The sequence below is a fragment of the Anabrus simplex genome, chromosome 7 (assembly GCF_040414725.1).
Source record: "Anabrus simplex isolate iqAnaSimp1 chromosome 7, ASM4041472v1, whole genome shotgun sequence".
NCBI classification, from domain to species: domain Eukaryota; kingdom Metazoa; phylum Arthropoda; class Insecta; order Orthoptera; family Tettigoniidae; genus Anabrus; species Anabrus simplex.
In genome coordinates, this window is record NC_090271.1 from 197,887,856 (window position 1) to 197,901,258 (window position 13,403).

Below are 13,403 nucleotides of genomic sequence, written 5' to 3' on the forward strand. Positions count from 1 at the left end.
CAAGCTGTGGATTTACATTATGAAAATGTTTTGTGCATATTGATAAATATACGAGAGCTGAGAGAGTATTTATTTTAAACATTCTGTTTCAGGGTGTTTATTGCGCGTGGTAAACAATGGTTTATTGTTGTGTACCATTTTGCCAAAGTAAACTTCAGAAATGTAGTGGCATTTCTTTCCACGAGCAAATGTAGAACTACGAGAAAAATCGGTCAAAATTACATCATGTCGGAGTTGCCTGTGGCAACCTTCCTCGAAGTCTGCGGTATGTAGTAAACATTTTGAAAGCACATGCTTTAGATTTCTACTAAAACTAGCCGCAATCAATGCCATCACCTTTTTCAGGGTTTTCATCGTATTTGCGTGGGAAGACAGGCTGCGTACTACTACTAAAATATTTGCATTCCTCCCCTGAAGGAGGAGGTGGGCCTCGTAGACGGTGACGCCGTCTCTGATGATGATGATGATGATGATGATGATGATGATGCTTGTTTTAAGGGGCCCAACATCTAGGTCATCGGTCCATAATGGTACGAAATGAGACAAAATGTAATGACAAATTAAAAGTCCAAAATCCTCCACTGACCAGAATTCAAAACGTGAGGACCAAGAATGAATGGATACATATGCTTTTATAGCATACTACTGAATCGATGATGCTTGTAGGCTAAAGGAGTCCAAAATCCAAGTCATCGGCCCCTCATAATGGTACTTATCGCTAGGAAAGTAGAACCATGGTATCTGTCATCTTGCGGTACTAATCAAAAGTAGCGTAGACTCACGGTATTCCACGCATTATGGTACTACTCACAGGTAAAGGAAATTCGCACATGTAATACAGACCTATGGTGTTTCGCACATTGTGGCGCCATTTACAGGCAACGCAAACCTATGATGTCCATCACATACGTGCACTAACCACAGGGACGCGCACTATCCCATGGTGTTCCTCATGTAGTGGGTACTAATCATAGGCAAGCCAGAACCATGTGTCGCTCCTAAAGTGTACTAATCACAGGTATTGTAAAAGCCGGCAACGCACTCTGTTGTTACTAATCACAAACCTATTTTGTACCTAACATAGTGGTACTATGCGCAAGTAAAAGCGACCCATGGTGTTTCCCGCGTGGTGGTACTAATCACACGTAATTTCATGGTTCTAATACAATCATCCCTTAGTCGCCCCTTTTAGTCGCCTCTTACGACAGGCAGGGGATACCGTGGGTGTGTTCTTTGTCTGCTTTCCCCACTCACAGAGGGTTGTGCGTTTGGTCCGCGAGAGGTATTTTATTTCCCTGAAGTCCGCCAGCAAGCCGATTAGGACCCCCACTATCCGCCACCTGGGACGCGCCACGTGGGAGAATCACCTCTCCCCCTGCTACGCCAGCGTAGTAGTTCGTGGGACGCCGTCTCTCAGGCCGGGAGATTTGTTACGGTGAAGGAGATGTTCTGAGAAGGTGAGGGGGTTGGCGGCCGTGGCCTATACTAAGAATTGCCCCGGCATTCGCCTTAATGCAGGAGAGTGGAAAACCACGGAAAACCGTTCTCAGGACAGTCGACAGTGGGGACCATCCGTGAGGTCCAGCCCTGTCCCGTCTTCCGAATACAGAGGCTTAGAGCCACGGTAGAGCCGTGGCCAGCCCTCCTCTGCTCGGTTGGCCGGTCGGAGTGCAGAGATGTTGGACCACGGACCATCCGTGGCCACTTGTGGGCCGAGACCCACTCTGCATTCATCGACGAAGGCTCTGTGAATACTGCAGTGTTTTAAAACATGCTATGGAGTATTTTCATTTTTATTAGGACGTGAACTTTCCGGTTGCAATTATACTACCTGATTCATATGAGCTCATCTTGAATTACTGGGTGATGCATTTATTTTTCTTCATTAAGCGTCATAGAAATATCACTTTCCTACTCAAAATGCAACGTTTTATATGTTTAATGTGCTTTTATGTGCAAGTTATTCTCGTAATGCCATTATTATTATTATTATTATTATTATTATTATTATTATTATTATTATTATTATTATTATTATTATTATTATTATTATTATTATTGAATAGGACTTTGTGGAGTTCATTATTCTGCATATCACGTTAGGTTCTTTCTGAAAGAAATGTTACTCTCTCATATAATTCATTGTAATGTAAATTTAGATATTTTCTGTTTAGAAACCGTTCATTAAGCCCAACAGTTGCCTGTAATAGACCTGGCGGTTCAGTGTTTCTCATTAGTTATTAATATATTAAATTAATAATGGGATAAAATATATATTTATAAAAATTATAAGTAATTCCAGGAACGAACGGTAGTCTGAACTATCTTAGAATAGAAGCTGTAAGCAGGAAGCAATTCTTTAACCACAGTGGTCATATTCACGATAAGATCCTACATTATTTTCAAGTGGTTCATTCTAGATCTGTTTATACAGATATTTACAGGGCATGAATTCCTTTGGAGAAGTGTAAAGTAAAGGCTTCCACTATCTGTAACCTCAGTACTTGGTGGGGTGGAGTGGTTAGCTCTACGATCCCGGCCGCCTTGGCTCCCAGGAATTAACCTAGTACTGATTTTTTGTTTTGGCTGAGTTAACCTTAGGGCTTTGTGCACCTCCGGAAGTGGAAATCTCGGTTCTTAAGTTTCGACTTCCTGACGGGGAATCGAACCCACGTCCTTCCGGGTGAAGCGAGCATGCCTTTACAACTTTGATCAGACAGCCCTTATAAAGAATTTGAGTGCCAGTTATAAACATTTTCTTTAATTTAATGTGTTCTGTTTTGCAGGGAAATGGAAGCCCAGTTTATGTACAACGGATGAAATTATGCGAGGTGTGATGCTGTTATTGAAGGGAGCCATGTTGGAGCCACGAACACAGATCTCGGGTGCTGTGATCCTCTGGGATTTCGACGGTCTCTCAATGGAGCATGCTCTACATTTAAGCGCTTCCTTCGCTAAGATGTTACTTCACTGGGTCCAAGTAAGGAATTCTCTTCTCAGTTGTATAATTCTCTCTTACATAGGCTAGTAAAACGACTAACGGTAAGAGTTGTTGTTACCTGGGTTATTCACACTCCCTCAGGCATAATGTATTCAGCTGTTTTTACCGCGTAGACTAGTGTATCGTAAGCAGGAAATCATTGCCGTATTCGTGTGGCTATTTTCAAGGTTGAAGACTGGTACTTGGGAGAATTTCACGGCCATCACAATGTCGAACATGTTAATAACGGATACCACTTTTTGATTCAAGGTTGTATCTTTCCATACTAAGAACTGCTTAATAGATTCACATTGCAATGTAATGGTTGTTACTCACATTCAGAGAAATCAACAGAATCTTCAGAAAGGAGTAGTTCTCAGAATAGGCAGTGTGAAATATCCGTTTAGGCTCTCGTTTCTTAAACGGGTTACGATCCCGGCTCTGCTGGCCGGTATTGAAGAGTGCATAAATGCAGAACACTTGCCGTTCTTGGCATGTTACTGACTCAGTGTCATCCGACAAAATTAAATGAACTTAGCCATAGGGGACGTCCAATGGAATTCTGCTCTCTATGCTAGAAAGCAGAACAAACACCTAGATCAGTGCTTCTCAACGGCTTGGCCCTGGCATCAGTTATACTAAGCCGTGAGATGTGTTCCTGAAATGTGTCAGTTTAAGTTTCCAAGCATTCTTCAGAATACATATTTTAAAAGAATAATGTTCGTGGTTGTGACGAAAAGCACAGACTGAGGTTGTCTCTAAACTCCAAATTATAAAATCTAACTAAACATCTGTGTAAATCAAAGAGGAATTTGGAATGGGAATCACAATCCAAGGAGAGGAAATCAAAACCTTTAGATTTGCCGATGATATTGTTATTTTATCTGAGACTGCAGAAGATCTCGAGAAGCTGCTGAATGGTATGGACGAAGTCTTGGGTGAGGAGTACAAGATGAAAATAAAGTCCAAAACAAATGTAATGGAGTGCAGTCGAACGAAGGTAGGTGATGCAGGAAATATCAGATTAGGAAATGAAGTCTTAAAGGAAATAGATGAATATTGTTACTTGAGTAGTAAAATAACTAACGATGGCAGAAGTAAGGAGGACATAAAATGCAGACTAGCACAAGCAAGGAAGAGCTTTCTTAAGAAAAGAAATTTGCTCACTTCAAACATTGATATAGGAACTAGAAAGATGTTTTTGAAGACTTTCGTGTGGAGCGTGGCATTGAATGGAAGTGAAACATGGACGATAACTAGTTCAGAAAGAAAGAGAATAGAAGCTTTTTTTTTTCTAGGGGCTTTACGTCGCACCGACACAGATAGGTCTTATGGCGACGATGGGATGGGAAAGGCCTAGGAGTTGGAAGGAAGCGGCCATGGCCTTAATTAAGGTACAGCCCCAGCATTTGCCTGGTGTGAAAATGGGAAACCACGGAAAACCATCTTCAGGGCTGCCGATAGTGGGATTCGAACCTACTATCTCCCGGATGCAAGCTCACAGCCGCGCGCCTCTACACGCACGGCAATAGAAGCTTTTGAAATGTGGTGTTACAGAAGAATGCTGAAGGTGAGATGGACAGATCGAATCACGAATGAAAAGATACTGAATCGAATTGGTGAGGGGAGATCGATTTGGCTAAATTTGACGAGAAGAAGAGATAGAATGATAGGACACATTTTAAAACACCCAGGACTTGTTCAGTTGGTTTTTGAAGGAAGTGTAGGTGGTACGAATGGTAGGGGTCGACCAAGGTATGAATATGACAAGCAGATTAGAGCAGATGCAACAGTTACGTAGAAATTAAAAGGTTAGCACAGGATAGGGTGTCATGAAAGCTGCATCAAACCAGTCTTCTATTATTATTATTATTATTATTATTATTATTATTATTATTATTATTATTATTATTATTATTATTATTATTATTATTCCAGACACCCTATAGGTGACCTGTGCGTCTGTGAAGCTGGGAGCCTACCTAAGATGTAATTCTAATGTTCAGTACGGCGCAATCAACCATTCCCCCAGCCAAACGAATTAACCAGTAAAGGTTAAAAATCATCGTCCCAACCATAAATTGAACCTGGGATCCCTTGATCCCAAGAGCACAGTGCTATTCAGCCATGATGACGGACGAAGTAAACTCGTATCCTCGTTCCGGGGTGATGCGGCTTTTTTTAAGAGACACGCCAGATGGAGATGATCTTCGTGTACCATTTTAACCACATACCATCCGCCTCCGTAGCGCAACAGTTAGCACTATTAGCTGCCGTCCTCGAGAGCCCGGGTTCGCTTCCCGTTACTGTAAGAAACTTAATGAAGGCAAGAAGGCTGGTATGTGGTTAGAATGGTACATGCAGTTCACCCCCATTGGGGGTGTGCCTAAAAATAGCTGCACCACCTGAGGGGCGAGGATATGAGTTTACTTTACCACATACCAGCCCTCCTGCCATTCTTACATTTTTTGCAGTACCGGGAATCGAACCCGGGCCTCCGAAAATGGCAGCTAATAGCGCTAACCTTGACGCCACGGAAGTGGACTATTTTTAAATGAAAGCATTTTTGACGTAGAAATCTTTCAATATTCGAGGAAGGGAATACTAGTTTTTATGATCGATCATAAATAATGGCCCCAGACCGACTGCAACAATGGATGGCGAATCTTCACTTCTCGGAAAAAAAGAAGGGGAGAACATCGGCGTTACAGATGTCAGTGAACAATTAGCTGGAAGGTACAAAATAAAGTTTTTGGAGATTAAGGTAATCGTGTATTCAGTTCTCGATACTGAATACTCATAGTGAACACTGTCTTTTCACAAATGCACATTACAATGTGCAAGTGTTTATTTCAAAACCCAACAATCGTGATTGTTTGAGAGTAATTGGTGTACAGATGAAAATGTTAATATGACAAAAAGACAACGGACTTTATTTAATTTTGGTATTAAGAAATGTCTTACTGAAGACGTTTGAGACGTAACAAATTGGAAACATCTTTATGAGTAAATTTGCTGGGACCGCGTCTTATAAAAAAAGAATTTACCTGGCTGCGGTCCCTCACAGGTTGAGCACTGCTAGTGTAGATGCCACTAACCCAAAAGAATAATTTACTGGGCCCCGGTCCTGAAAGTTGCAGCACCGTCGGGCAAGATGATACTAATCCAGAAAAAGAATTTACTAAACTACGGTCCCTGAAAAGTTGAGAACCACTGACCTAGAAGGTGCCAGTCCAGAATAATTTACCGAACTACTTTCCAAAGTTTGAGCATTACTGGTCTAGATGACACCAATCCAGAAAAATAATTTACCTGCTGCAGTCACTCCCAGGTTGAACACCACTGGTCTAGATGACACAAATCCATATAAATAATTTACCTGCTTCAGTCACTCACAGGTTGAACACCACTGGTCTAGATGACACCAATCCAGAAAAATAATTTACCTGCTGCAGTCACTCCCAGGTTGAACACCACTGGTCTAGATGACACCAATCCAGAAAAATAATTTACCTGCTTCAGTCACTCCCAGGTTGAACACCACTGGTCTAGATGACACCAATCCAGAAAAATAATTTACCTGCTGCAGTCACTCACAGGTTGAACACCACTGGTCTAGATGACACCAATCCAGAAAAATAATTTACCTGCTGCAGTCACTCACAGGTTGAACACCACTGGTCTAGATGACACCAATCCAGAAAAATAATTTACCTGCTGCAGTCACTCACAGGTTGAACACCACTGGTCTAGATGACACCAATCCAAAAAAATAATTTACCTGCTGCAGTCACTCACAGGTTGAACACCACTGGTCTAGATGACACCAATCCAGAAAAATAATTTACCTGCTGCAGTCACTCACAGATTGAGAACCACTGGACTAGACGACACAAATCCAGAAAAATAATTTACTAGGCCGCGGTCCCTCACAGGTTGAGAACTACTGGTCTAGATGACACCAACCCACAAGGCCCACAATTTGGTAGCCGAGGCCTTACACGATGATACAAATACATACACGGCAAATGAGTAAAATAAGCAAAAGAAAAAATAAAGTAGTTCGGAATATCAAGGAGGCAATGCAGTAATCAAGTTGCAGATTGCTGTTTATTGTAATACAATCTGGAGATGAAAACTTTTAGAAAGTCAAATGTTTTTCTTCCATTGTCTAAAACAAATAAACTGTAATGGTGAAAAGGTTACAATTATTTGTGTTTTCTCTTTTAATTAAGGTTGTCCCTTCTTCACTGTTCCTTAGTACCGTGATCGGCCTCCTCTGGCATAGTTCAGGTCTCTGACACGCTGTGGCATGCTTACGATCAGTAACTTGACGCCATCTTGAGTAAGAAAGTTCCATTTCATATGGACATCTCTAATGAGGTTTGGGAGTGTCTGTGGAGGTTGTAGATAAATAACAGCTATTTTCAACCTGTCCCATGCATGCTCAATTCAGTTCATGTCCGGTGAATTAGCTGGCCAGCTCATGTGATTGATACCCGCCTCCCTCATGGAGTTCCTAACTGATGAGGGCGAGCATTGTCGTCGACGAAAATGATTTCGGCACCACATTCTTCGGTAAAGGGTTGTGCAAATGGTTGAAGAATTTCATCGGTATACCGCTGCGCAGTTAACTCCTTTCGAATTGGTGACATGACAAGCTGAAATAGAATACTCCCATCCCCTAGTTCCAGATCGCCTGAAACTGGACATGCATTACATTCTCCTCTTACAATTATTTGACTATTACTACACTAAATATAATTTATTTTATCCTAGACGTTAACAATGTTACACAGTCTAGGGCAACTTGCATCTTCCTCTTCCTTAGCTTATTCAGTGCTGAATTCGGTGTCACAAATCTTATGGAGTTTTCCTGCCATTATAACATACATAATGCCTGAATTGAATGAGTGGATGACTGCATGAATTGGTAAATTGATGATTTCATGGTTGAATTGTGGTCATGAATGAATGAATGAATGAATGAATGAATGAATGAATGACACACTCCTTATCTGGTCACGGATAGCCACTAACTGGGGAGAGAGCATCCATTGATGAATGAGTGAGTGCATGACTTGACGGACTGAATTGAACTTGATATAGATGTAGATTCCCATAGGGAACCTGGAATATTTTTCCCGAATGAGTAAATTTATGATACGAATATTGTTTTTTTGTTTTTGTTTTTTGCTAGGGGCTTTACGTCGCACCGACACAGATAGGTCTTATGGCGACGATGGGATAGGAAAGGCCTAGGAGTTGGAAGGAAGCGGCCGTGGCCTTAATTAAGGTACAGCCCCAGCATTTGCCTGGTGTGAAAATGGGAAACCACGGAAAACCATTTTCAGGGCTGCCGATAGTGGGATTCGAACCTACTATCTCCCGGATGCAAGCTCACAGCCGCGCGCCTCTACGCGCACGGCCAACTCGCCCGGTACGAATATTATTGGTCCGTAATTGGACATTATACATTTTCCAGCTAACTCATTCCTGGTTGCCGGACCAATAATATTGGTATTATGAATTGAACATTCCATTAAGAATGAAATACCGAATGCTTAAATGAATGAAAGAATGGAAGAATGACTGAGTGATGAATGAATGAATGGACTGGATTCAAAGTCCACTCTCCCAGTCGCGGATAGCCACCAACTGTGGAGAGAGTTTCATGAATTATGAATTGATGAATGGATGGAAAAACTGAAATACATAACTGTCTTAACGATGATTATCATCAATATTCTGTTAGGTAAGTTTCAGGAACATTTTTTCTAGAATGAACAGTGATTTCAAAAGAAAGTATGCCCTGGTTTCCAAGTCTTGCTTCTCCAATTCCGCCAGACTAAGATATCCAGAGCTCCCGAACATGCTGTGTACCCGTCGTTATAATTGCAAATGTAATGACATCTATCGGAGGTGAATGGCATCAGAAGAGAGAAAACACACCTGAATTAACAACTATAGTCAGTCAATGTAATGTTCTTATTGACTAGTTTTAAAGACTATATGTAGGCCACCACATTTTGTTTCTTCCAGGTCGGCAATATTAGGGCATTCGAGGCGTAGGCTTTTATCCCCTCTTTTACGAATATCCTTTCCATGGCGTACGCTGCGATCAAGGCGTGGGCTACCACTGGACTTAGGTTATTCCTTTTCGATAGTTGGTTTATCGAACGTCAAGCCTCAAGTGTTTTGAGCCACCGGAGTAGCTTGATGTGCTGCTGATGCTGTTTCAAAACTTACTGACCTGGCCTCTGCCACTGCCAATACTCAACACCTGATTAGTGGAAATGGTAGCTGCGGGTTTAACAAATTAAAGTCTTTCTTTATGGCTAAATGGGTAGAAAGTTTGCCTTTTTTCCGATGGCTCCGGTTCAATTCTCGAAACCAACCTCCTTGTAAGCCTACTCTAATTCCCCTTGCTTCAGAACTGGGTGTTTGTGACATCTTCATTAGGCCACCACCAAGCCTTTCCAGAGGCTATGCACCGCAGTATTATTATTATTATTATTATTATCATCATCATCATCATCATCATCATCATCATCAAATGAACAGCGTTACAAGCGGACCTACACGTCTTTCACTGGTTTATTAGCTTTCTCAGTAGGTCAGTGTCCGACCCACGATCACGGGTTCGATTCCAAACAAGAAAAGAATACTGAATCTGAAAGATTACATTTCATTTTGCCAGATCTACGTATAAAAATTAAATGTAATTACTCCTATAACACCAGACATTGCAGTGTCTTCCTACAAGGATGTAGGAGTAGACGGGAGTGAAATACTAGCACTCTGTTATCTATATAATTAAGTCAGAAATATGAGGTGAGGAAGTATGTGTGATAAGGAACGCATGTTTGCTCTCTCTCCCTGGTTAGCAGTGGTGATCTGATGGACCGAAGCTTTGCGTACCTATCTCCCAGGTCCCCTCACCTATCTGATGTAAGTTGACCTTTTATAGATTCCCAAAAGACCCAACTCTGCACAAACAGTAGGTATATTTTTGTAAAAGAAAATACGTCTTTAATAAAATCGCATGTATATGCTCCGAACATTTTCTGCCCTCTCATTTTGAAAGAGATTTACAATCTGAACTGTTAGGCCTTCCCCCTAAGCGCTTATTGAAAAAAGAAACGGCTCCTTCCCAAAACATTCCTACGATTTCTGCATCAACAGACAATTCAGAGAGAAATGCACGAGCCGAAGGGCAGGATTGTAAAAATGTTCTACAATCGCTAATAAACAAATATGTAGAGAAATCAAGTGAGCTTGATGACCTTTCACAGGCAGGACAAATTAACGGACAGTTACGCCGAAATAAATACAAATACATCTGGTGTGATGGTCGAAAATTAAACATTAAAGGAATCAAATTACTTAAGATCTAAAAAGAGCCCAACACAAAATAACAAAATTGGAGGGAATTTTAAAAGCTATGAGGATTTTTTTCTAAATGTCTAAAACAATGTTTACCAAAGGGAAAGTGTACAAACTGGTCATCCGACGATTTAGCCAAAACAGTTACAATTTGGCGTATCTTCAAAAAAGCTTTTTCATATGTTACGGAAAGTCTAAAACACTCTCTCCCTAGTGAAACAACAAGAACACGGCGGTTGTCACAATTTTCAACTCCACTTGGGTTTTTGGATATCTGTTTTAACCTACTAAAAGGTCAAGCAAATATTATGAATGATAATTTTAAAAGAGATGTAGTAACGAGTTTTGACTAGATGAAAGTTAAATCCGATATATGCTACGATAGTGCCGAAGATGTATTTAGAGGGCCCAATGTAAATGTGCAGGGTATTATAGTACGAAGTCTAACTGGTAAAAGGAAACAGTCGGTTTACTATAAGTTCGACCAGACCGTAAGTACTGATTTATTGTATGAAACGGTAAAACTTGTTGAGGAAACGGGATTTCACCTAAGGGCGTTTGTGAGTGATATGGGCGGTTTGAAGTTAAAACAAACAACGATGTACTTACTGTTTTCAGAAAAGGTAACAACATGCGGTATTTAATCTTGTGTATTTTATTTAGACTTTATCGGTTAATATTATTTCTTGATTGTTAAGTTTTGATTTATTTAATCTGTACGTGTATAGGGTACTTATTTTAAATTATTTCAAGTAATTGGGAACTGTAAATACTAAATTTTACGGTATATTGGAACATTTAAAAATGACTTTTAATGATATTAGCAAAAGGTCTCACAATTCTGGTTTTCAAAGTAGGTCTGCAATATTTATTTAGGTTATTTTCCGGGTTGAACCGTGTTGTTGTAGTCTGAACATCATGTACAGTTTACCGACGTTTCGAATACATTGCAGTATTCTTTGTCAAGGCGACTGAAATACCCCTACTCGATCCGAGGTAATCAGTCTTCCAGGCAGCCTTTTTTCCGATGGCCCCGGTTCAATTCTCGGAACCAACCTCCTCGTAGGCCTACGCTAATTCCCCTCGTTTCAGAACTGGGTGTTTGACATCTTCATTGCGGTTTGGTCTAACTTATAGTAAACGGGCTGTTTCCATTTACCAGTTGTACTTCGTACTATAATACCCTTCACATTTATTGGGCCCTCTAAATACATCTTCGGCACTATCGTAGCATATACACTGACTGACAGTGACAATGCAACACCAAGGAGGAGTGGTTCGAAAGGGATGAAAGTTGGGGAAAAAACAGAGACGGCACGGATGAATAATTGATGTTTATTTCAAACCGATATGCAGGTTACACAATGCGCACGGCATCGACTCAGTAGGATGTAGGACCACCGCGAGCGGCGATGCACGCAGAAACACGTCGAGGTACAGAGTCAATAAGAGTGCGGATGGTGTCCTGAAGGATGGTTCTCCATTCTCTGTCAACCATTTGCCACAGTTGGTCGTCCGTACGAGGCTGGGGCACAGTTTGCAAACGGCGTCCAATGAGATCCCACACGTGTTCGATTGGTGAGAGATCCGGAGAGTACGCTGGCCACGGAAGCATCTGTACACCTCGAACCTCGTAGAGCCTGTTGGGAGATGCGAGCAGTGTGTGGGCGGGCATTATCCTGCTGAAACACAGCATTGGGCAGCCCCTGAAGGTACGGGAGTGCCACCGGCCGCAGCACATGCTGCACGTAGCGGTGGGCATTTAACGTGCCTTGAATACGCACTAGAGGTGACGTGGAATCATACGCAATAGCGCCCCAAACCATGATGCCGCGTTGTCTAGCGGTAGGGCGCTCCACAGTTACTGCCGGATTTGACCTTCCTCCACGCCGACGCCACACTCGTCTGCGGTGACTATCACTGACAGAACAGAAGCGTGACTCATCGGAGAACACGACGTTCCGCCATTCCCTCATCCAAGTCGCTCTAGCCCGGCACCATGCCAGGCGTGCACGTCTATGCTGTGTCAATGGTAGTCTTCTGAGCGGACGCCGGGAGTGCAGGCCTCCTTCAACCAATCGGCGGGAAATTGTTCTGGTCGATATTGGAACAGCCAGGGTGTCTTGCACATGCTGAAGAATGGCGGTTGACGTGGCGTGCGGGGCTGCCACCGCTTGGCGGCGGATGCGCCGATCCTCGCGTGCTGACGTCACTCGGGCTGCGCCTGGACCCCTCGCACGTGCCACATGTCCCTGCGCCAACCATCTTCGCCACAGGCGCTGCACCGTGGACACATCCCTATGGGTATCGGCTGCGATTTGACGAAGCGACCAACCTGCCCTTCTCAGCCCGATCACCATACCCCTCGTAAAGTCGTCTGTCTGCTGGAAATGCCTCCGTTGACGGCGGCCTGGCATTCTTAGCTATACACGTGTCCTGTGGCACACGACAACACGTTCTATAATGACTGTCGGCTGAGAAATCACGGTACGAAGTGGGCCATTCGCCAACGCCGTGTCCCATTTATCGTTCGCTACGTGCGCAGCACAGCGGCGCATTTCACATCATGAGCATACCTCAGTGACGTCAGTCTACCCTGCAATTGGCATCAAGTTCTGACCACTCCTTCTTGGTGTTGCATTTGCTCTGTCAGTCAGTGTATCAGGCAGCCTGGGAGAGTGATTACCTCGGATCGAGTAGGGGTATTTCAGTCGCCTTGACAAAGAATACTGCAATGTATTCGAAACGTCGGCAAACTGTACGTGATGTTCAGACTACAACAACACGGTTCAACGCGGAAAATAAACTAAATGATTCTTCACACCGTGGAAGCTTCGCCTCTAAGGTGGGTCTGCAATATTTACGAAAGCATACGAACAAAATATTAAAAAGAATAGTTTTATGCAGTATCTTAGTGGTTTTCATGTGAAAATATTATGTTACAAGTTAAACGTGTTTGTGATAAGAAAGATAAGTGGTGGAGGGGCGCGGGTGCTCAGTACACTGATTTGCAGTAAGTTACAGAGTTACAGCGCCT

The 13,403-nt window shown here is 42.5% G+C and overlaps 1 protein-coding gene across 2 annotated transcripts in view; it reads left to right on the forward strand.

Annotated features, from left to right (window-relative positions):
* The window catches only part of LOC137496880 (alpha-tocopherol transfer protein-like), a 253,478-nt gene that overhangs the window by 165,327 nt on the left and 74,748 nt on the right, over positions 1-13,403 (forward strand). For both annotated transcript variants that reach the window (XM_068228656.1, XM_067151513.2), the window contains exon 5: positions 2,787-2,980. In XM_068228656.1, the coding sequence (XP_068084757.1) occupies positions 2,787-2,980 (194 nt within the window). The remainder of the gene's footprint in view (positions 1-2,786; positions 2,981-13,403) is intronic.